The sequence below is a fragment of the Hemicordylus capensis genome, chromosome 4 (assembly GCF_027244095.1).
Source record: "Hemicordylus capensis ecotype Gifberg chromosome 4, rHemCap1.1.pri, whole genome shotgun sequence".
NCBI lineage: Eukaryota > Metazoa > Chordata > Lepidosauria > Squamata > Cordylidae > Hemicordylus > Hemicordylus capensis.
Window position 1 is genome coordinate 94,778,112 of NC_069660.1, and position 22,356 is coordinate 94,800,467.

The window sequence follows — 22,356 nt, forward strand, 5'->3', positions numbered from 1 at the left end:
AGATGGTCCGTAGGTTAGCCCACTTGAGCTTCAAATGCTCATGCGTCCGTCACCTTGGATCGGGGTGGATGACATCATTGCAAACTATGCCACTGGGGCATCCCTATGTGTCCCTACAGCTGTAGCAAATTTAGTTCAAATCAGTTAGGTGGTTCACAAGTTAGCCCACTTGCACCTCAAATGTTTACGTGTCTGCCATCTTAAATCAGGATGGCATGATCACAAACTACACCTTTGAAGTGTTCCTCTGTGTCACTCACTACAACTCTACCTAATTTGGTTCAAATTGGTTAGGCGGTTCACAAGCTAGCCCACTTGAACCTCAAAAGTTTACGTGTTCATCATCTTGAATCGGGGTGGATGACATCATAGATCATGCCACTGAGGTTCCCTATGTGTCCCTACAGCTGTAGCAAATTTGGTTCAAATCAGTTAGGCAGTTCACAAGTTAGCCCGCTTGCACTCCAAATGTTTATGCGTCCGCCATCTTGAATAGGGGTGGATGACATCACTACAAACTACGCTGTTGAGGTGTCCCTACAGCTGTGCCCAATTTGTTAATAAACCCCTGCTAACTTGGCAAACAGGCACCTTTTAATGTGGTGATTCTCTTTATTTAGCAGGGGGAGAGTAACTGGCCCTATCCACCCCCAGCACAGTACCTCCAGTGACTGTTGCTGGTGTCTATCTTGTGTTTCTTTTAGATTGTGAGCCCCTTGGGGACAGGGATCCATCTTATTCATTTATTATTTTTCTGTGTAAACCACCCTGAGTCCTTTTTGGAAGGGCAGTATAGAAATTAATTAATTAGATAGATAGATAGATAGATAGATAGATAGATAGATAGATAGATAGATAGATAGAAATATTGGTCCAGGCACTGCAAAGTTGATAGGGGGAAAACAAACACACACATGCCCGCACACACACACATACACAATGCTGCATGATCTCATAAGTCTACTAGAAAGTAGGTCTAAAAAAGGTTCCCACTATTACAAGCCTAAAAATTATATTGCTTATAAACATGACAACGGTTGAGCTTGAAAGTTGGTGTCTGTGATTTACTTGATGAGGTCTAGAAATGTGCATAATTTTAAGAAGATCTGATTAAAAATGCCAGAGTTACAGCAGGTTAAAAAGTGCTTAAAATTGACCCAAGTCCTTTTATGTCCAAAATTTATCCAGGCATTTATTTATTTCAAATTGTGATGAAAATGGCTGGTGTAATCTGTTCAGGATTGCCTTAGAAGGCAAACCTTTGTGATCTGTTGAAGTTTTGATCAGCAGTTCAAAAGGTATTAAGTTCCGACGTTCCCAGGCGTCCTTTGCGCCCAAAGCCCCAGTTGGGGCCGAGACTTTGCAGAGAGAGGAGCTCTCTTTTTTTAACAACCCTGATCATTATGGTGAGGACTCGGGCGGGTGGCTGGGAGGGAGGGAGGGAGGGCGGCTGGGAGGGAAGGCGGTCGGTCGGTCGGTGGTGGCTGTAGTTTCGGCCGATTCGGCCCATCATCGGCGTGTGGGGGGTGGCTTTCTTCGCCCAAAATCGGGCCTTGTGTTGGGCGGTTGGGTGGGTGTTGGCGGCGGCGGCAGTAGTTTGGGCCGATTTGGCCCCTAATCCGGTCGCGGGGGGGGTGGCGGGGGCGGCTGGTTTCCTGCGCCCCAATTTCTATAGAAAATACGGGCGCCCAAAAATCTTTGCCCAAAATCGGGTCTTGTGTTGGGCGGTGTTCTAAAAACTGGGTGCGTCTTATGGTCAGGTGCGTCTTATGGTCCGAAAAATACGGTACCTCAGTCAGTTGGCACTGTCCTTGCTGCTATGGATGTGTGAGCTGGCTCAGAATTGAGCCAGCTTGGCTCAAAGGCTCGCCCTAGAACTGAAATGAAGTGTGCTGGTCTGAGGGTGAGTTGAGCCAAGCCCTGGCCTCACAATGTGGCTTGATGTAAAAGGGAATCCAGCAAGGATTTCCCAAAGTGCTAAATGCAGTGGGGAGACAGGGGAGGAGGGGAAAGGTAGCTTTGCCCTGTAGGTTTTTTTTACCTTAATCAAGCCATCATGGCCGTGGGGATGGTGGAGGTGCATATGTGTGTTCAGAGACCCCAAACAGGGCACAGCATGGCCTGTTTATCCTATGGGGGGTTTGGGGGGGAAACTAAAAAATTGTTTAAAATTGCCCAATTGCCCATTTCTTTTGTGGGTTGGGTGATAGGTAGCACCCATCATGCCCTACCATCCAACCCACCTTGATGTCCCTAAGAGCTACCTATGGGGAACAATGGGGTGTTTTGAGTTTCCCCATTGTTCCCTATAGCTGGAACAAGCTGCACTCACAGAGTACACGCAGATGTCTTGCAATGCAATTTGCAATGCATTTTGAAACCTTGCCTTGAAAAACATTGCAGAAGCACACAGTAAAAGGGAATCTGTCCCTCCTAACACAGAACACCCATTTCACACACAGTCAAAAAATGGCCAAAAAAGGGTCACTGACCCAGAATCCACTGCAACCACAGTGCCTGCGCTGCAGTAATATCATTGGCATGTTGCTCTTTCACACAAATTATGACTTTCTAGCATTGCAACAGCTGTCACAGCAGCACCCTTAGCAGCAAGTATAGCCATAAGCTCTACTAGAGCAATTTCAGCCACATTTTGACTGATTACACCTTGCAATGCAGATTGCAGAGCAGACCAGAGCAATGAGTGAAGCACAAATTAGTCTCAAGACCAGACATGGAGCTCATCACAACAATCACCAAGAAATAATACACACACACAGCTGCCACTGTCCATTTCTCACCACAACACTATCTCACAAACAAAACAAAACACAGCTCAAGGAAGGCAGGCACCCAAGTTCTGCCTTTGTCAATCTGAGATCTAGCAAAACCAGGTAGTTATAGCAGCAATAGCACAGCATATTATACTCAGTGTTGAGAAAAGAAGACCACAAAATCAAACAAACCGACCCTCCTCTTCTGATGTATCCACTTCAAGAGAGGCACCATATAAGGGCTCTTTCTGCTTCCCAGTCCCTTTGAATACATTTTGAAATTCCCTCCTTTTGTGTTCCCCCTTCTTCCCCCTCCCCCTAGCCAATGGGCACACAGTTGCCCATGAAAACACTTGGTTTATATTATAACAAGCCAACCCAGAAGCAAGGAGAGCGCAAGCCAGTTGGAAGACAGTGCCAGAAGACCAGTCAGCAAAAGGAAAACTGGCCTCCAAAATGGCACTCAAAACATTGAAACTAGGGATGTGCATGAAGCATTTTGGTGCCTCTATTTCAAGGCGCCGAAATGCTTTGAGCTTCCCCCACTGAATAGTTTTGGCGGTGGCGAGTGCTTTAAGAGGAGGAAAGTAGTTCTTATCTCAAGATGGCATCCGTGCATACTCAGATGCCATTTCTGTGACAACGATGCCCCACACTGAGACAGTGGAAGGGCCGTGGAGGACCATGTAAGACCTTCTTTCCTCCTCTTAAAGCACTTGCTCTCCACCCCCTGGGATGTGCATGAAACACTTTGTGCACATCCCTAATTGAAATGAGGTTTTGTTCTGAGCTTTGAACAGGCCCTTTATTCAAAGGGCATTTTGTTTTGAGCTCAAAACACTTGTAATTGCCCATTTCGAATCAAAATGTTTCAACTTCGAAATGTTTTGCACATCCCTAAGCCACCTAATGATGCAGCGGGAAATGACTTGCCTAGCAAGCATGAGGTTGCCGGTTCGAATCCCTGCCGGTACCTATATCACAGGAAGACAATGAAAGGCATCATCTCATACTGTGCAGGAGGAGGCAATGGTAAACCCCTTCTGTATTCTACCAAAGACAACCACAGGGCTCTGTGGTTGCCAGGAGTCGACACTGACTTGATGTCACACTTTACTTTAACCCATATTGCTAATGTTGTGTATGCTCCTATCAAACCTCTAGGTGGTTTGTGAGATTGTTCTGTCTGTAGGATCTAGCAAGCTCTCTGAAGCGTCCTGTCTGCATTCTGTTACAGGGGGGTCATGTCCAGTATTCTGTGTGGCCTGAGGATTTAACAGTGGTGACAAAGATGGGATCTTCATATGGTGACATACTGCTGTATCTGCCCTGGAAATATCCACAAAATGTGAGTAAACGGTTGGATATTATAGACTCAGAGGCCTTGCCCAGGACTAAGCCTGACAAGGTCTTTTGCAGACAGGACACTTCAGAGAGCCTGCTAGGTCCTACAAGCAGAACAACCACATAAACTCCCTAGAAGCTTGACAGGAGCATACACAACAGCTAACTTCTCTCTCTTATCTCCATCTAATGGCACAGTGGGGAAATGACTTGACTAGCAAGCCAGAGGTTGGCAGTTTGAATCCCCGCTGGTATGTTTCCCAGACTATGGGAAACACCAGACTATGTGAAACACCTATATCGGGCAGCAGCGCTATAGGAAGATGCTGAAAGGATCTCATTTGAACTCAGGTCTTCCTGGTCCTAGTTCAACACTCTAACCACTCACTACACCACAATGTACACACCATTGTAATGTACTGTTTCCAAAACAGTGTCCATTAGAATCAACACTAAATGTGACAGATCTTGGGAGTCATTCCATTTTTGAGAAGCTTCAGCCAACACTGGGTTCCCAGCCTGGCTGGGAATGCATATTTCTGCCTTTCCAAGCAGGGAATGGAGCTCCTGGACACACTGCAAATGCAGCACTGGCTGAAGCTGACTTGCAAATGGGGTGTGCGGCCCCATTTCCTCACCTGGGGATGTCATTTGCAGGGGCTGTGGCCAGGGTGCAGGAGGCCAAGGCAGCAGGCTGAACCAGGACCACCGACGGCTTCTCTACACCACTGTCTGACAGCATCTGCCAATCTGACAGGGAGAAATAAAATCTGTATTGTGGGAGTTCTCTGAGCTCTGGCAGAACAAATCAGGCAAGACCACTTTAGCTGTGCACAAAATTGACACTGGAAACCATTTACCCTTCAGACTACCTTACAGGATTAATGGCAAAGTGTTGGGAAACATTAGGAAGGAGGTGGCAGATATGTTGAAAATGAATCTGATTACACCTTCTTTAAGTCTGTGGACATCTCCTATGGTTCCCATGCCCAAACCAGACAACACTGTAAGATTCTGGGCAGATCACACAAAACCTGATGTATACACGAAGTCTGTACTGAAAGCATCTGACTAAGCACTGAATACGAACCAAACCTTAAAATTAATGCTGCACTCTGATTCATTGCTAGGATTAGTGTTCCACTTTAAAAGGGGTGAATTAATGACCCCTTCCCATTTTGTTTTATGGTTTGTAATTTGTTTTGTACTTGCCTTTTTCTGTGTCCACTCCAAGCTCTGTAAGGATTAAAAATGTTGCTACCTCTGACAAGCAGCTCTGAGGTAAAATTTGACAGCTGCAGAGGTTTGGAGGGAAAGTTGTCGACTGTCACTATTGGTTGCCTCCAGGCAGAGAAAGAAGTTTCTAGCTGCCTGAGGTAACAAATTCTCTCATTGGCCAAGGTATCCCTTTAGAACTGAATAAAAGGGAGACAGTGTTACAGCCCAAGATGGCGAGTGAGGGGAGAGAAAAGTTCTGTTAGATTGTTTGCTGCTGAGCATTGTGTGAGCCAGAAGGCTAGAACATTAGCATTATGAGATCAGGCCGAAACTGCTAGAGAAGGTAGCAGTGAGGGAACTGGTTTTACTGAAACCTGCTAGGCCTTAACATAGAAGGCTAGCAAGTTTGCAGTTTTTATTTTTTGTACTCTTGCCAACCTCATCTTTCAGCTATTGCTCCTGTACTGTTTTTGCATTTTAAAAACTTTTCAATTCAAGTAAACCTGTTCTTGTTTTTACTATATGTTTTGGGTATCTCTATCAGTTATTTTAGTCCCACCTCACGCCTACCTGCCCTTTTTATCACATTACTAAGTTTTGGACTTGCTTTTAAGTGACGAAGGATTTAGTGACTTGCAAGCCTATGCAGTCACATAGGTTTAAAAGTATTTTTGGTTGCAATGAATGGTTAGACTGAGGGCCAGTTGCACCAAGTCCTCACAATTCCCAAGTAATTAATTGTAGTATTGGTTCAATTCCTGTTATATATCTTTCCACTAGACATTAAGATATGACTACGTGATGGCTTAAAGTACATTTGGAGGCTGCTTCAGCCAGATTCAAATGGAAAGTCTAGATGACAAAAGCCAACAAGCCTTTCTTGGCAGCCTCAGCAGACATTAACCAATTGTATATAAAATTCCAGATGTCAAATGTCTATACAGAGTAACTGACCACTTGCCATTGCAAGGAATTGACATATTTAAGAAACCGCTAGAGGGTCATAGAAATAATTACCTACTGCTAACTTTTCATACAGTACATTAAAACTTCTAAAGTTTACAAGCTCCTGTTTATTCATTTCAATAGATGTTCCACTTATCAAAAAAGTTTAAGGGCAGGTTGCAATATGATTTAATATTATGCTATGAATGATTTTTAAAAGGAAAGCTATATGCTTTAACCGACACAAATACTCTCCTAAACATCAACGATTTTGGCTGCTTCTTCAAAATGCTCAGGAAGAAGATTTAGTGAACATCTAAAAGGAAATTTCAGTGGCTGCTCCACAAATATAAAAATGTGCATGCCTGCTTGAATATTGAAAGTTCGAAGGGCACAGACATTCAAAGGGCATAAATATCACCATGCTGCTGGTGCAATGCACCTCCTCCTCCCACATGCCATCCAGGCAATAAGAAACATCCAAAGCACACTTTCCAATAGTCAAGGCCAGGGCCAGTCGGTGTGATTCTGCTCACTGCCCGTGCTTTCATAACCATGGATGTAAATGGTTAGAGCAGTGCTCAAAATGAGGTGATATGGGATGCAATTCTGCTTCTTTTCAGATAGATCACCATTCCATTTCCCTTTTTCTTTCTTCCACTCTGAGCCCTAGGCTGGTGCATACACACAAAAGAAGTCCTTCCAAACAGCAGCAACTGGAAGACTCCAGCCACATTCACACAAGGCCTAAAACTGGGTTTAACTTATATTACCAAACTACACACTCAAGTAACAAACAATTCTCCTTTGCTTTCCATTTAACATGTATAATGCTCAAATGTCCACATAATCAGCACAAGAGAAAGCTCTTAAAGCCCATTTAACATATAGGTGTGAAAGCATGCCCAGTATCTTAGTGTGGCTGGGGGAAAGAGAGAATGGATCTCTACAGCAATTGGAAACTGAACCAGGTTCCTTGCCAAGAAACTGGAGGAATCGGTCTGAGGTCAAGTCCTATGATCAGTGATTAAATAGTGCAGGCTAGACACAAGCCAAGCTCCAGAGCTCACATCTGCGTATACTGTATAACCTAAATTCAAGAAATTGCACTGCCCCTGATTTAGAGGGGAACAAGCTGACTAAGACACATAACCAATCATTTCACAACCATACTGCCAGCTAATATTAATCTAGCCATAAATTTTAGGACACAATATATTGTATGACCTATGTTGCTCCTTCCTGCTAACCGAAAGCTGAAGGCAGTTCAGGATTTGAAGCCAGGTTGGGCTTATTAGGAAATAGCAAACTCGTTGAAAGCTGAAAGAGGGGACAGTCCCCCTCTGGAGTAGTGCAGGGTTTGATCTGGAAAACAGGGTGTTTTCATCTGAATATTAAGAATAAGAAAATAAGGGAAAGAGAAAAGGCTACAGTCTATAAGAACATCAACTGTGGGTCTGGGCATAATGATAATATTTTCTCATATGAGACACTCATGGCTGTAGTTACAAATTATATTAGCTTTACCCAATTTGAGCTATGGCAGTTACCTCCACACAAGTTCCCCTGCTTTCCTATAACCCAAGGAGTCCTATCCCCTGCAGCCTCCATGCGGCACCATGCACACTGGCCATGTGTGTGCCAACACCACGTGGAGGCTGAAGAGAACAACGCTGCAGCCCGCATGGCCAGCTGGGGAATGGGGACCAGGTGCCACACCTGGAAAAGTGGCAGGGCAGGGAAGAGCAGGTAAGGAGCTTCTTACTAGCTCCTTAAGCGAACTGCTCCCGCTCTGCCAGCCTGCGCATGACCCGCTCGTGCACATGTCTATTTTAAATCACACACTCAGGGTCAAACTAAATGTTTAACATGTAGTTTGGCCCTATCTGCTACAATAACTTTTATTACTACACACATTTATATTCCGCCTTTCCGATTGCAAAGAAATACCCAGGGTGGCAATTTTGTTCCAAAAACCAGTTTATTGCTATCTTCCATGAAATGTCCCTCTCTGTGAAATCTAGCACAAGTACCCAGTACAAGTACATGATAACTAAGACCAACTAGATTTATGAATTTTATGCTAAAATTATCAGCCAGACCAGAGAAAATGTTTGGGGGGTAAATCACAGTGTGGTAAACTTGTTAATATTCTGCTGCTCTCTGCAGGATAGACTGGGAACTGCTTAACTGAATCCTATACAGGAGTGCAATTATTTTTACTTCAATTAAAGTAACAATTTTGTAATAATTCAGAATCTAATGTCATAACTATTGGCAACATTTGACAGGACTGGGTAATTCAGTAAAATGTTAAGTCTTTCTGAAATTAGGGTAATAGGCCTGAGTCATAACTAACAAGCTCAATTGATCAAAAATGGAATTAGTCACCAGATGTTCTCCTTCAAGTGTAATTTGTAATACTCTTATGCAGCTCTCATTCATTTTAATGGGATATGTTAAAGAGAACTTCTTTCTGGGCAGTTCACAAAATGTTTTGAACTGCAACTTATTTTTAGAAGAAAAACAACTTTCCTGCAAAGATCCAGTACATGTTGCAATTCGTTTAACTTGGAACACTAAGATTTGTATACACCTGTGTCATTTTCCACTATTAATTTCCAACCTGTAAGCCAACCAAGAGCACAATCTGAACCTACATTATGTGTCCATTTTTCATTCAAGCTGCCTTACTACATGAGTAGTGTCTCTTGCAAGCTGGCTGCTGGGGCACACAGCCTACAGTATGGCCTGGCAGATTCACAAGCCACAGTCTACCCAGAGTCTGGGCTCTCATTCATTCTCATTTTGGTAAGCTTGGCTGATATGTTGAATTTATTCTACCAATTTCATAATCAAAAATTGCTGGGGTAGTCAAATAACAAATTGCTATTGCTACTTGAATTTGAGAAGGAATTTCAATCCTGAATACTTGTGTTCAAAGATTCAGCTACAGCATCTGCTACTCAACAGCTAAAAAACCCCATTATTCTAGCAAGTCTCCCTCTTGACTACAGAACCAAATATCTTGTATTTACCATTTTCCCCCAGAGTAGGAAGGACTTAGCTTTTGAAGCATCTGTTCTTAAAGATAAAGAATTATCAGCTGTATCAGACAGATTCATTAAGGTCCTTATCTGAGCAGCACAAAGTATCACATATCGAGCTAACTAACCATACAAAAGAGCTTAGAAATATAAATTAACTGAAAGTTATATCATAGTCACAAACAGTGTTCCCTCTAACAGGGATTCTCAGATGTTGTTGACTACAACTCCCATAATCCCCAAACAAAAGCCATTGTAGTTGGGGATTCTGGGATTTGTAGTCAACATCATTTAGGAAACCCTGTTAGAGGGAACACTGGTCACAAATATCTTTTTGCCTTTATCATACAAGACCACAGTACTCAGGGGCACACCTGCTACACAGGTCATAATGCTCAACTACGTAAATCATGCTTTTCCTAGCAGAAGCTTTGGAAACTAGTAAACCAAGGGAGGCTGAGGGGATGTCACAGGAATTCCAAACAAAAATTTTGCTTTTCTGCTTTAAACAATCACTTTACTAAGTGCAAATGTGTCTGTGATTTATAGATTTAAAAAACATACCCATGGTGGCAGAGAATATTACAATTCCCAACACATTCATGCCTTCACTGGTGCCTGGCTCTGACTTGTATATCACTTCTGGTGGTGGTGTGATATCCAAGGCAAAATTCTGGATGTTGGATCCATTTTCATCCTGAACCCCGTAGATTATGATTCGGTGAGTGGAGCTTTCAGATTGTGCCTTGTTGGCTTTGACAATGGGGATGCTTTTGGTTCGGTACTGAAAAATCAGGAAAAAATTCCATTACATGTGGCAGGATACTTTGCTGTGTTCTAAGGATTTTTTAGAATGAATGTATGGACATTTTCAGAGGAGAAAATTTGAAAATTGGAATTTCCTTTCTTTGAAGAATACCTTCTATTTTCTCCATAACTACCTTTTCAGATAGTAAATGTTTCTGAATGTATCTGAGTTCGAAAGTTTCTGAATGTATGTATGTTTCTGAATGTATTTTACAAAATAATATTTTGTTATCAATAATAAATGCAATAGGATCTGTTGTGAAACTGAACATTCTATTCAACATTTTTAATTTTTTTGAGGGGAAAAAATACTGAATCTCCTATAGGGTTGGAAAGGCATCAGTTTTACAATACTTAAAAACAAAACAAAAAAAACCTAACACACCTGATTCAGAAGTTAGTGCAGGGCAGGCCACTGCAGGATGTATGAATAAAATGATGCATAAATCAGAAGAAATCTTCAACAACATGTAATAGTGTGCTCCAGAGTGCACCATGTGAGCTGAAGCAGTAATCTTTGAGATGAGTTTAGACATGTTACAAGCATGCAAAAGTGCCCCTATTTTTATCTGTGAGATGCAGGAGAGTATGTGAGGTGACTTTGACCATCTGAACCAAGCCCTGAATGTTGCAGGCTTTATACCAGACCTTCAAGTTTGTTCCCCATCAAGCCAAATGTAGCCCTTCAGTCATATATTGTGGGCTACCAGGAAGCAAAAACAGGATGTTTATCAGTTCCCTGGTGAACTGCCATACATGGCTGGTATTCAGCTTGGTGGGTAATGAGTTGTGCAGGCCTATTTTATGGTATATTTAAACACAACAGAGATGCTTCTATACAATGCAAGTCATCAAGAGACCTACTGCAAAACAAGGAAAAAAAGAGAGACTCATCTTGATGGTATTTATGGCTTGTAGAATTTTGAGAATTAGACGGTTGTGTCACTTCAGTTTCCACTTCCTGATAAAGTCTGATCAGCTACTGACCTCCATATGCGTATAAGAGCTATGACTATTAAGGGGAATAACTGGCAAATATTCTGACTAATGCTGCACATGCACAAGGTTGTTGATATGGTGCAAAGCTATTGTGCTAGATTGTTGCACCAAGTCTGGGGTTTGTATCCACTAGCGGAGCCAGAACAGGGGTGTCCCATGTCCAGTTGCAGCACCGCTCGCCCTGCCCTCTACATCTGACTTCAGACACAGAGGGCATGGTCTGGCTCCCGAATGGGGCTGCACGGCCCCGTTCGGGAGTTAGATCCAGGCCGTTCGCAGCATGGCCAGGAGCAGCTCTTCCCTGCCTTAAAGGGAATACAAACCCTGTCTGGGATACAAACAGGGGCGTAGCCACTATTAGGCGACCGGGTTCAAAGAACCCAAGCCACTGCCCCTCAGGGGCCATGCCACTGACACCCCACGTCTGATGTCAGACACAGAGTGCTGGTTTAGCTCCCAAGCAGGGCTATGCAGCCCCGTTCAGGAGTTAAATGGCTGGCGCTGCATTTGCAGCGCGGTCAGGAGAAGCTCTTCCCTGTCTTAAAGGGAATACAAACCCTGTCTGTGATACGAACAGGGGCGTCTCTCCCTTAAAGGCAGGGAGAGCTGCTCCTGGCCGTGCTGCAAACACAGCGCTGGCCACCCAACTCCTGAACAGGGCTGCGCAGCCCTGTTCGGGAGCTAGATCGGGGCCAGCGCTGCGTTCGCAGTGTGGCCAGGAGCGGCACTCCCTTCCTTTAGGGAGTGCAAATGCAGCGCCAGCCATTTAACTCCTGAACAGGGCTGCATAGCCCTGCTTGGGAGCTAAACCAGCACCCCCTGTGTCTGACATCAGACGTGGGGTGTCAGTGGCATGGCCCCGAGGGGCGGTGGCTCGGGTTCTTTGAACCCGGTCGTCTAATCGTGGCTATGCCCCTGTTTGTATCTCAGACTAGTGTTACAGTAGCACTTGTGCAACAGTCTGATTTTATATTATATTATATTATTATTATTATTATTATTATTATTATTATTATTTTAATATTGTTGTATTGCTGGTCTACGACCGAAATAAAGTTTTACTTACTTACTTACACTTGTGCAACAAGGTATGCAACCTCTGACACACCTTATATGTTTTGCAGGAAACTTTTATGCAATTGTGCAATTTTGGCATTTCCATAATTTTGTGCAGCTTCACAATCTTGCACTAGGACTACTCTGTTGCACAAGTGCAACATTAGTCAGGATGTCAACCATTTGGTTTTTCGCAATCTCATTTTTGGGGAAGAGATTTCTCTTCCTAAACCTTAACCAAAACCTTCTGAACCCAGTATGAAAACTCTTGTTAGTTCATATAGACTTGCATTAAACTCTGATACACACTGCAGGTTTTATACCATCTTTTTTTCTTATGTTTACTTCTTGCTCATTTGAAGGAAATACCTTAATATTGCCAGTACTGAGATCCAAGCACTCACCTGTTTAAAAGTGGCTTCAACTAGATTGGCAGGAAACATGTTCCTGAAAAGAGATAACAAGAACATTGATCATCAAGGGAATTGGTACAATTTGCATGACTGAGAAGCAGTCTTTCTGAGCTACCTTCTTTTAATGCAGCTGTTTATACCTCTATGATATTATGTAGCCAGTAAAACAACAGGTTTTGATTGTTCATGGGTTCAATTGTTTCCTAATCTTTCCCACTGCAGAACCTGTAACATGCAGTTGTGCCAAATGTGGAATCATATGACTTTTCTGTTAATTGATGCCACTATGTTAATAGAAATTGGTAATTTCTAAATGTTGTTACTCTGCTGCATCATGAATAAGCATTGGAATCACAGAGCTGATGAAAGCCTGGAAGCCATCTAGTTCCATGCAGGCAGGATCCTTCATGCTCACACTTAAAGAAGTACATAAGTTGCTAAATCTCTGTGGTTGTCCCACATGGCTGTATATCCGCAGAAAATTAGAAACTCATCCAAGCCCTGGCATCTTACATTAACATTGTGTAACACAGGTTTACTTATCTTTGGCTCACGCATGCATATTCATTACTTGATGACATCTGCATGAAGTGGCTCACTTCATGCATATTATCTTTGGCTCACACATGCATATGTGTGAGAGACATAAGTTTTCCACCCAGAGACATAGGTTTGGGGCAGCATACAAATATGTTAAATAAATATTAATAAAATGTATATTGTGATGCATGCCAACATGGAGCAGTGATTAGAATGTTGGATTAGGATCGGGGAAACCCAAGTTCAAATCGCTGTCCAGGCATGAAACTGACTGGGTGACATAGGAAGCTGTATTATACTGAGTCAGACTTGAGCTGTGCACAAAACCGGAAAACCCAGTTCGGTTTGAGTAGAATCAGACTCAAACCTAATCTGGTCTGGTCCAGATCTGTGCACACTAGAGCTGGATCAGGCCCAGCTCAGGGTGGGGGTGGGGAACAAAAAAAAAGATTTTTAGGGGGAAATGGCAGACCTACCACCGTTGCTGGGCTCTGGGGGTGGTGTTTCTGGGAGGTGTCTCCTGATGTCCCGCCTCCCCCACTGGCCTCCCCTGGTAGTTTTTGACCTGTTACAGGCCTCTTCACAGTGGTGGCAGTCATTTTGGAGGTTGCCGCACATGCCCAGTGGCCATCTACGTATCCTGGGTCATGACCCAGCCATGGAGATGGCCATTGGGCATGCACAGCAGCCTCCAAAATGGCCTCTGCCACTGCAGAGAGGCCCATAGGGCTGAAAATGGCCCCAAATGGGCCAAAAACAGACAGGGGAGGCTGACAAAAATGTCTGGAGGGGGAGGGACATCAGGAGACCCTCCCATGACATCATCCCGCAGAGCCAGGCAATGGGAGTAAGTCCACCATTTTAAAAAAAGAAAAGAAAGAAACCAGGACCGCCCCCAGACCAGACTGGCAAGATCGACTCGGCATTGCGCCAAACAGGGTCCGGTCCAGCTCAAAGGCAAGCTCTCAAGCTGGGCAGTTTGAGTGTGAGCTGGCTAGACCTCGAGTTTGACCCTGAGCAGGGTGCGAACCAGCTCAACCTCCAGCTTGACCTTGAGCCAGCTCAACCTCGAGTGGGCTCACACATCCCTAAGTCAGACCATTGGTTCATCTAGCTCAGTATTGTCTACGTACACAGACTGGCAGGGGCTTCTCTAAGGTTACAGGAAGGAGTGTCGCCCAGCCCTGTCTTGGAGATGCCATGGAGGGAACTTGAAACCTTCTGTATGCAAGTTTGCAGATTCTCTTCCAAGAGCGGCCACATCCTCTAAGGGGAATATCTTACAATACATAAGAACAGCCCTGCTGGATCAGGCCCAAGGCTGATCTAGTCCAGCATCCTGTTTCACACAGTGGACCACCAGATGCCACTGGGAAGCCCACAGGGAATTGCTGAGGGCATGCCCTCTCTCCTGCTGTTACTCCCCTGCAACTGGTATTTAGAGGCATTCTGCCTCTGAAGCTGAAGGTGGTCTATAGCCCTCAGACTAGTAGCCATTGATAGAAATGTCCTCCATGAATTTATCTAAAGCCCTCTTAAAGCCATCCAGGTTGGTGGCTTTCACCACATCTTGTGAAAAAGAATTCCATAGGTTAATTATGTGTTGTATGACAAAGTCCTTCCTGTTGTTGGTCCTAAATGTCTTGGCAATCAGTTTCATGGGATGGCCCCTAGTATTACTTAGTGTTATGAGAGAGGGAGAAAAATTTCTCTCTATCCACTTTCTCCACACCATGCATGATTGTATAGACCTCTATCATGACTCCCCACAATCGTCTTTTTTCTAAACTAGAAAGTCCCAGGTGTTGTAGTTTTGCCTCATAAGGAAGGTGCTCTATGCCCCTGATCATCTTGGTTGCCCTCTTCTGCACCTTTTCCAGTTCTACAATGTCCTTCTTTAGATGTGGTGACCAGAATTGTATGCAGTACTCCAAGTGTAGCTGCACCATAGTTTTGTATAAGGGCATTATAATATTAGCAGTTTTATTTTCCATCCCCTTCCTAATGATTCCAGGCATGGAATTGGCCTTTTCCACAGCTGCAGCACATTGAGTCAACACTTTCAACAAGCTGTCCATCACAATTCCAAGACCCCTGTTCTGGTCTGTCACTGGCAGCTCAGATCCATCAGCGTATATGTGAAGTTGGGTGGGGTTTTTTTTGCCCCAATATGCGTCACTTTACACTTGCTAACACTGAATTGCATTTCCCATTTTGTCACCCACTCACCCAGTTTGGAGACATCCTTTTGGACCTCCTTGCAATCTCTCTTGGATTTCACTACCCTAAATAGTTTGGTGTCATCTGCAAACCTGGCCACCTTGTTGTTTACCCCTTTGTCTAGATTATTTACTGATAAATTTAAAAGCGCCGGTTCCCCTGTGGGACCCCACTTCTTACTTCCCTCAGTTTAGAGAACTGTCCATATATACCTATCCTCTGATCCCTGCACTTCAACCACTTCCCAATCCACACATGAACCTGTCCCCTTATTCCATCACTACTAAGGTTTCTCAAGAGTCTTTGATAAGAAACTTTGTCAAAAGCTTTTTAATTTTTTAAAATGTTTTTTGTTTTCCCCCATTTCCCCCCATCCCTTCCTCCCATCAAAAGGTTTTTGAAAGTCCAGGTATACTATGTCAACTGGATTACTTTTATCCAAACACCTGTTGACACTGTCAAAGAACTCAAAAAGGTTGGTGAAACAAGATTTACCTTTGTAGAAGCCAAACTGGTTCTCCTTCAGCAGGGCCAGTACTTCTATATGCTTAACAATTTTATCCTTGAGAATGCTTCCCATCAATTTGCCTGGAACAGACATTAAGCTAACTGGCCTGTAATTTCCTGGATCCCCACTAGATCCCTTTTTGAAAATCAGTGTTACATTGGCTACTTTCCAAACCTCTGGTACAAAGCCTGATCAGGTTACATATTAAGTTATACTAGCTGAACCCGCACAGAGCATGTGCGGTAGTTCACTTCCTTTTGAGGGTTAGTTGGGAGAATTTGGCTGGTCCTCCCACAGCTATCTCACTTGCTCTGGTCCCCCCACAAGAGCCCACCCACACTGCCTCTCTTGCTCGCTCTGTCTCTCCCCCTGCGCCTCTCTCGCTCGCTCTGTTCTCCCCCGCGCCTCTCTCGCTCGCTCTGTCTCTCTCCCCGCCTCTCTCGCTCTCTCTCTCTCCCCCGCGCCTCTCTCGCTCGCGCTGTCTCTCCCCTGTGTGCCTCTCTCGCTCGCTCTGTCTCTCTCCCCGCGCCTCTCTTGCTCGCTCTGTCTCTCCCCCCGCGCCTCTCGCTCGCGCTGTCTCTCCCGCCGCGCCTCGCTCTGTCTCTCCCTCGCGCCTCTCGCTCACTCTGTTTCCTCCGCGCAACTCTCGCTCGCTCTGTCTCTCCCCCATGCCTCTCTCGCTCGCTCTGTCTCCCCCGCGCAACTCTCGCTCGCTCTGTCTCTCCCCCGCGCCTCTCTCGCTCGCTCTGTCTCTCCCCCACGCCTCTCTCGCTCACGCTGTCTCTCCCCCGCGCCTCTCTCGCTCGCTCTGTTCTCCCCCACGCCTCTCTCGCTCGCTCTGTCTCTCCCCCGCGCCTCTCTCACTCTCGTCTCTCCCCCCACGCCTCTCTCGCTCTCGTCTCTCCCCCGCGCCTCTCTCGCTCGCTCTCTCTCCCCCGTGCCTCGCTCGCTCTGTCTCTCCCCCGCGCCTCTCTCGCTCGCTCTGTCTCTCCCCCGCGCCTCTCTCGCTCGTGCTGTCTCTCCCCGCGCCTCTCTCGCTCGCTCTGTCTCTCCCCTGAGTCTCTCTCGCTCGCTCTGTCTCTCCCCCGCGTGCCTCTCTCGCTCGCTCTGTCTCTCCCCCCGCGTCTCTCGCTCGCTCTGTCTCTCCCCCCGTGCCTCTCGCTCGCGCTGTCTCTCCCCCCATGCCTCTTTCGTTCGCTCTGTCTCTCCCCCCTGCGCACCTCTCTCACTCACTCTGTCTCCCCCCGCACCTGCCTCTCTCACTCGCTAGAGTCTGCAGCCACCACCAGTCGCCAGGCCAGGCTCGCCAGCGTGGGACGGCCAATTCTCCTCCTCCTGGGTGTGCCAGCCAGTCAGGCGCCTCCGCAGCCCAGCCAATCAGCTGGGCTGCCGAGAAGCATTTTCCCCAGGCACACCTAGGAGAAATATAGATATATATATTTTTGCAAGGAGGTCAGTAATTTCACATTTGTGTTCTTTAAAGACTCTTAGGTGGATGCCCTCTGGCCCTGGCAATCTGTTAATTCCCACCCACGCCAGACAGTTTAGATCATCATCTCTCATCACCTCTGTCTGACTCAGTTCTGCAGCCTCTGTCACTGAGAAGCCCGGTTCAGGTACAAGTATACGCTCAGTATCCCCTGCCATTAAAACAGATGCAAAGAACTCATTTAGCTATTCTGCAATTTCCATATCCCTCTTAATAATCCCTTTCACTCCCTCATCATCTAAGGTTTCCTGCTTCTGATGCATTTAAAGTAGTTTTTGTTATTCCCCTTGATGCTTTTAGCTAAATGTTCCTCAAACCCTCTTTTTGCCTCCCTTAATGTCTCCTCTCTCCTTGCATTTCTTTTGCCAGAGTTTGTATTCCTTTCTGTTTCCTTCATTTTGGCAGGCCTTCCAATTTCTGAAGAAAATCTTCTTCCCCTTTATAGCTTCCTTTACTTTACCTGTTAGCCATGCTGGCATCCTTCTAGAGTTGGTGGTACCTTTCCTCCTTTTCTAACTGGACTTCTATTATTGTGGTTTTAAATAAATTCCATACATTCTGTTGTGAAATGATTCTCCTGGCTTTCCCTTTCATTTTCTTTTTACCACACTCCTCATTTTAGAGAAGTTTCCTCTTTCGAAGTACAAAGTGTCTGTGTTACTTACTTGGTGATTCTGTCCTTGAATGTATGCTGAATTTGATCATACTACGATCACTGTTCCCTAACAGTTCCATGACACTGACATCTGGGTCAAGGTCCTGGGCACCACTCAGGATTAAGTCCAAGGTCGGCTTCTCTCTAGTTGGTTCCATGACCAACTGTTCTAGGGTTCAGTCATTCAGCATATCTAGAAACCTGGCCTCTTTGTCATTACCTGAATATGAATTTACCCAGTCTATGTGTGGGTAGGCTTGCACTTGGTAAGGTTGCAATGAAGGCCTTGGAAAGGATATTTAAATGCCGTGATGTGTCTACACCTACCAAGATTAGAATCATTTGGACAATGGTTCTTCCAGTGACACTCTATGGATCTGAAAGCTGGAGTTTGAAGAAGCAAGATAGAAATAGCATCAACACTTTTGAACTTTGGTGCTGGAGAAGACTTTTGAGGATACCATGGACAGCCAGGAAAACAAACAAATGGATCATAGAACAAATCAATCCAGAATTTCCACTCGAGGCACAAATGACCAGGCTCAAACTATCATACTTCAGACACATTATGCGAAGACCCAGATCCCTTGAGAAGTCCATAATGCTGGGAAAAGTTGAAGGAAAGAGAAGAAGAGGACGACCAGCAGCAAGGTGGATGGACTCAATTACAACAGCAATGAATGCACCACTGAGAGACCTTAAAGGCCAAGTTGAAGACAGATCATCCTGGAGAGAATCTATCTATGTGTTCGCTAAAAGTCAACACTGACTTGACAGCACTTAATCAATCATCATTCAATGTGTGGGTAATTGAAGTAACCCTTTATTACAGCTCTGTCTCCCCTTGATGCCTCCCTGATTTCCTCCTGCAATTCCCAGTCACTCACTGTCAGAGTTTTGATCCAGCACGCCCCTAGTACCACATTTCATTTCAGGCCTCGTATTGTCACCCACAGAGTTTCTATGGAGAACTCTGATTTTTCTAGGTTTTCTAGCTTGTAAGATTCTGTCCCTCCTTTAACATACTGTGCTACTCCACCTCCAATTTGCCCCTCACCATCCTTTCTATAGTGATTATATCCAGGAATAACAGTGTCCCAGTGTTTCACTGTTCCACCATGATTCCGTCATACCCACTATATCTATTTTTTTCATTAGCAACCCAGCTTGCCCATCTTGGCTTGGAGGCTTCTGGTATTGGCATATACCCACTTATACACTGAATCTCTTACCTGGTGTGTGCCATCTTTCATCTGGCCATTTTATCTCTTTGACCGGCTAGTACAGCCTTCTGTCTGCTGTGCTCTTTTTCTGGTTCTATTCTGTCCCCTTATGTTTTATCTGAAGCATTTGCACCCTTGCACCTTAAGGGATGGTATTTGTTGAACTGGATACCACCCAGCTCCTGTTGGCTGTCCCCCAGGCATCATTTCAAAATCTGCTCTGCGACCTTTTTGGTTTTAAGTGCCAGCTCGCTAGCCCTGCACATGGAACATGTAGCATTTCTGAGAATGCTACCTTTGGGGTTCCTGGACTTCAGTATGCTACCTAACAGCCTAAGTTTGGCTTCCAGGACCTCCCAACTGCATTTCCCAACATCATTGTTGCTGACATGCACCACAACAGCAGACTCCATCCCAGCACAGTCTCCTCCCCAGCACTGCCATTTACAGATGTGTTTGAAGTCTGCAACCCTCACACCAGGCAGGCAAATCACCGTTCAGTCTATATGAACGGACCCATCTCTCTACAGACCAATCTCTCTATACCCCTAATGATCAAATCACCCACTACTAGGAGGGCCCCACCCCCTGGAAGAGTATCCCATGTGTGAAAGGATTTATTTGTTTGTTTGACTGATTGATTGATTTCTATACCGCCCTTCCAAAAATGGCCCAGAGTGGTTTACACAGAGAAATAATAAATAAGAAAGATGGCTCCCTGTCCCCAAAGGGCTCACATTCTAAAAAGAAACATAGGACACACACCAGCAACAGTCACTGGATGTACTGTGCTGGGGGTGGATAGGGCCAGTTACTCTCCCCCTGCTAAATAAAGAGAATCACCATGATATAAGGTGCCTCTTTGCCAAGTTGGAAGGGTCAGCATTCATGGAAGTGGTCCCTTCTAAGGGAGTGTTTCCCTGTCCCTCAGAAAGATGATCTTTCCCAAGACCTTCATTCTCCCTGACAGCAGAGAATGAAGGTCTCAGTGTTCATATGTAGTCTCCCAATCAAATGCAAAGCAGGATGAACCCTGCTTAGCTACGGGGACAATTCATGCTTGCTACCACAGGACCAGCTCTCCTCTCTTACTACTCTGGGTCAATCACTTAACTCTCATCCTAACCTACCTCACAGGGTAGTTGTGAGGGAAAACATAACTATGTATACCACTCTGAACTCCTTGGAGGGAGTGGGATATAAATATTAAAAAATAAAAATAAATAAAATAAATATTCTTTACTTGATGACTGCTGCATGAATGGTACATTGCAAACACCATCCCAGGTCAAACCCCCAAGACAGAATGTTCATACCACTCAAATATAGTGCTTGAGTCAGTTCACACATACAGCTATGAATAATCAAGCTTTTAGAAATCAAGGGATGAGAAAATGAGGATCACATTTTCCCAGAAATAAAATACTGTGGTGTAAGTGCTAGAAGATAATGTGATAAAGGACTGGTGAATGATGTTTTGATCCCCTCGAACCAAGAAAGTAACAACTGTACACTGACTGAGCAGTAACATTCGTGTCCGGAAAAATACATGCACATGTTGGCATATCTTTATTAAATGGTGAGGTTTCTCCTTCATTTGCCTTTCAAAAATCCAAAATGATCCTGACTCACTGGCACCATTAAACTACCTATCATTATGAATTCTAATCACACACATTCAAAATTTCATTAACTAATTCATGTTTGTCATGTGGTTTTAGATGAAAGGTGTAACAGACATGCAAAGGATTACTACTTTGATTAAATTATAGCTTAACTTGTGATGGATAATTAATCTGGGGCAACAGATTCCCATTGAGGATTTTTCTTCAACTTGAATTGAAAAGGAACTACACATGTAGGCCATGGCAGCTTTCAGAGCGGAGTATGAATTGAATCCCAACTCACTACTGCCACTGTAATTGGCAGCATTAACATTTAACTAGAACTACTCAGGAGAAGAAATATCAGATGGTTAGTAGCTAGATTTAATGTTAGCCAAATTTGTGGAGGATTATAGCATTTTATTTCTTTATCATTCTTTATCCTGCAGGAATTACAACTGCTTCTCTTAATACGGGAGCCTGGAATTCTTCCAATATATTTTAAATAGATTGTTTTTTTTCTCCTATGATGAACATTCTTTGAGACTAGCTTTGTTCAAGTGACCAAACTGATCTGGTAAGAGGATGACCTTAATGCGCTTGCAAAATCTGTGTGAAAGATAGAAGGAAGAAATTATATGCACTGCCTTATCTGCCTGATTCACGAGCATAATGTCAATGCCACACCAAAACAATGTCAGGTTTCATAAAGTTATCCTGACTTAATGCCTGATCAGACATTATGTTAAACACTCGTTCAATGAGTGTGCACTATGCACAGGTACAAATTGGTACATAGGTACAATCATTCACCTGTCATGCTGAATGTAGGTATAGAAGTACACTACCTATCTGTACCATGCATTTGAAGGGCCTGTATTTAGGTACACTTTTAAAATGAACACAAGTACAGTTGTTCACACAAACATGTATAATGTCTGAATCTGGCTTAAGAGATGTGCACAAACAGTTTGTACACTCCCTGGGGTGGTGCGGGGAGTGCCTTTAAAGAACATGTAAGGCGCTCCTTACCTGTTCGCCCCTTCCTGCCGCTTTCCTCCGGGCCGGCATCCAAGTTTGAAAGAGATGCACAGGACTACAGCATTCCTTCCTGCAGCCCTGATTGGCATCAGCATGCACATGGCTGGGGCACACGTGTGCTAGCTATTTGCATGGTCAGCATACCATGTAAATGGCCGGCATGTGTGCGCCCTGGCCATGTGCATGCCGACGCCAATTGGGGCTGCAGGAAGGAATGCTGTAGTCCTGTGCATCTCTTTCAAACTTGGATGCCGGCCCGGGGGAAAGTGGCAGGAAGGGGTGAACAGGGAGTGCCTTACCTGTTCTTTAAAGGCACCCACACACACACACGCACACACACACTGCCCATGAAGCCACACACAGCACCGCCCATGAAGCCAGCATGTTCAAACGCCAGCATTCAAACAGGTTCGGCACTCCAGGAAAGGAGCACCAAACCTGTTTGTATGCATCCCTATCTGGCTTTAGTTGTA

General features: G+C 44.7%; 1 protein-coding gene across 2 annotated transcripts in view; it reads right to left on the reverse strand.

The window, feature by feature from the left end:
• Positions 1-22,356, reverse strand: part of SLC1A7 (solute carrier family 1 member 7) — a 114,382-nt gene that overhangs the window by 45,908 nt on the left and 46,118 nt on the right. For both annotated transcript variants that reach the window (XM_053248397.1, XM_053248396.1), the window contains 2 exons: positions 12,595-12,637; positions 9,893-10,112 (listed from right to left, as the gene is read on the reverse strand). In XM_053248397.1, coding sequence (XP_053104372.1) covers positions 9,893-10,112; positions 12,595-12,637 — 263 coding nt within the window. The remainder of the gene's footprint in view (positions 1-9,892; positions 10,113-12,594; positions 12,638-22,356) is intronic.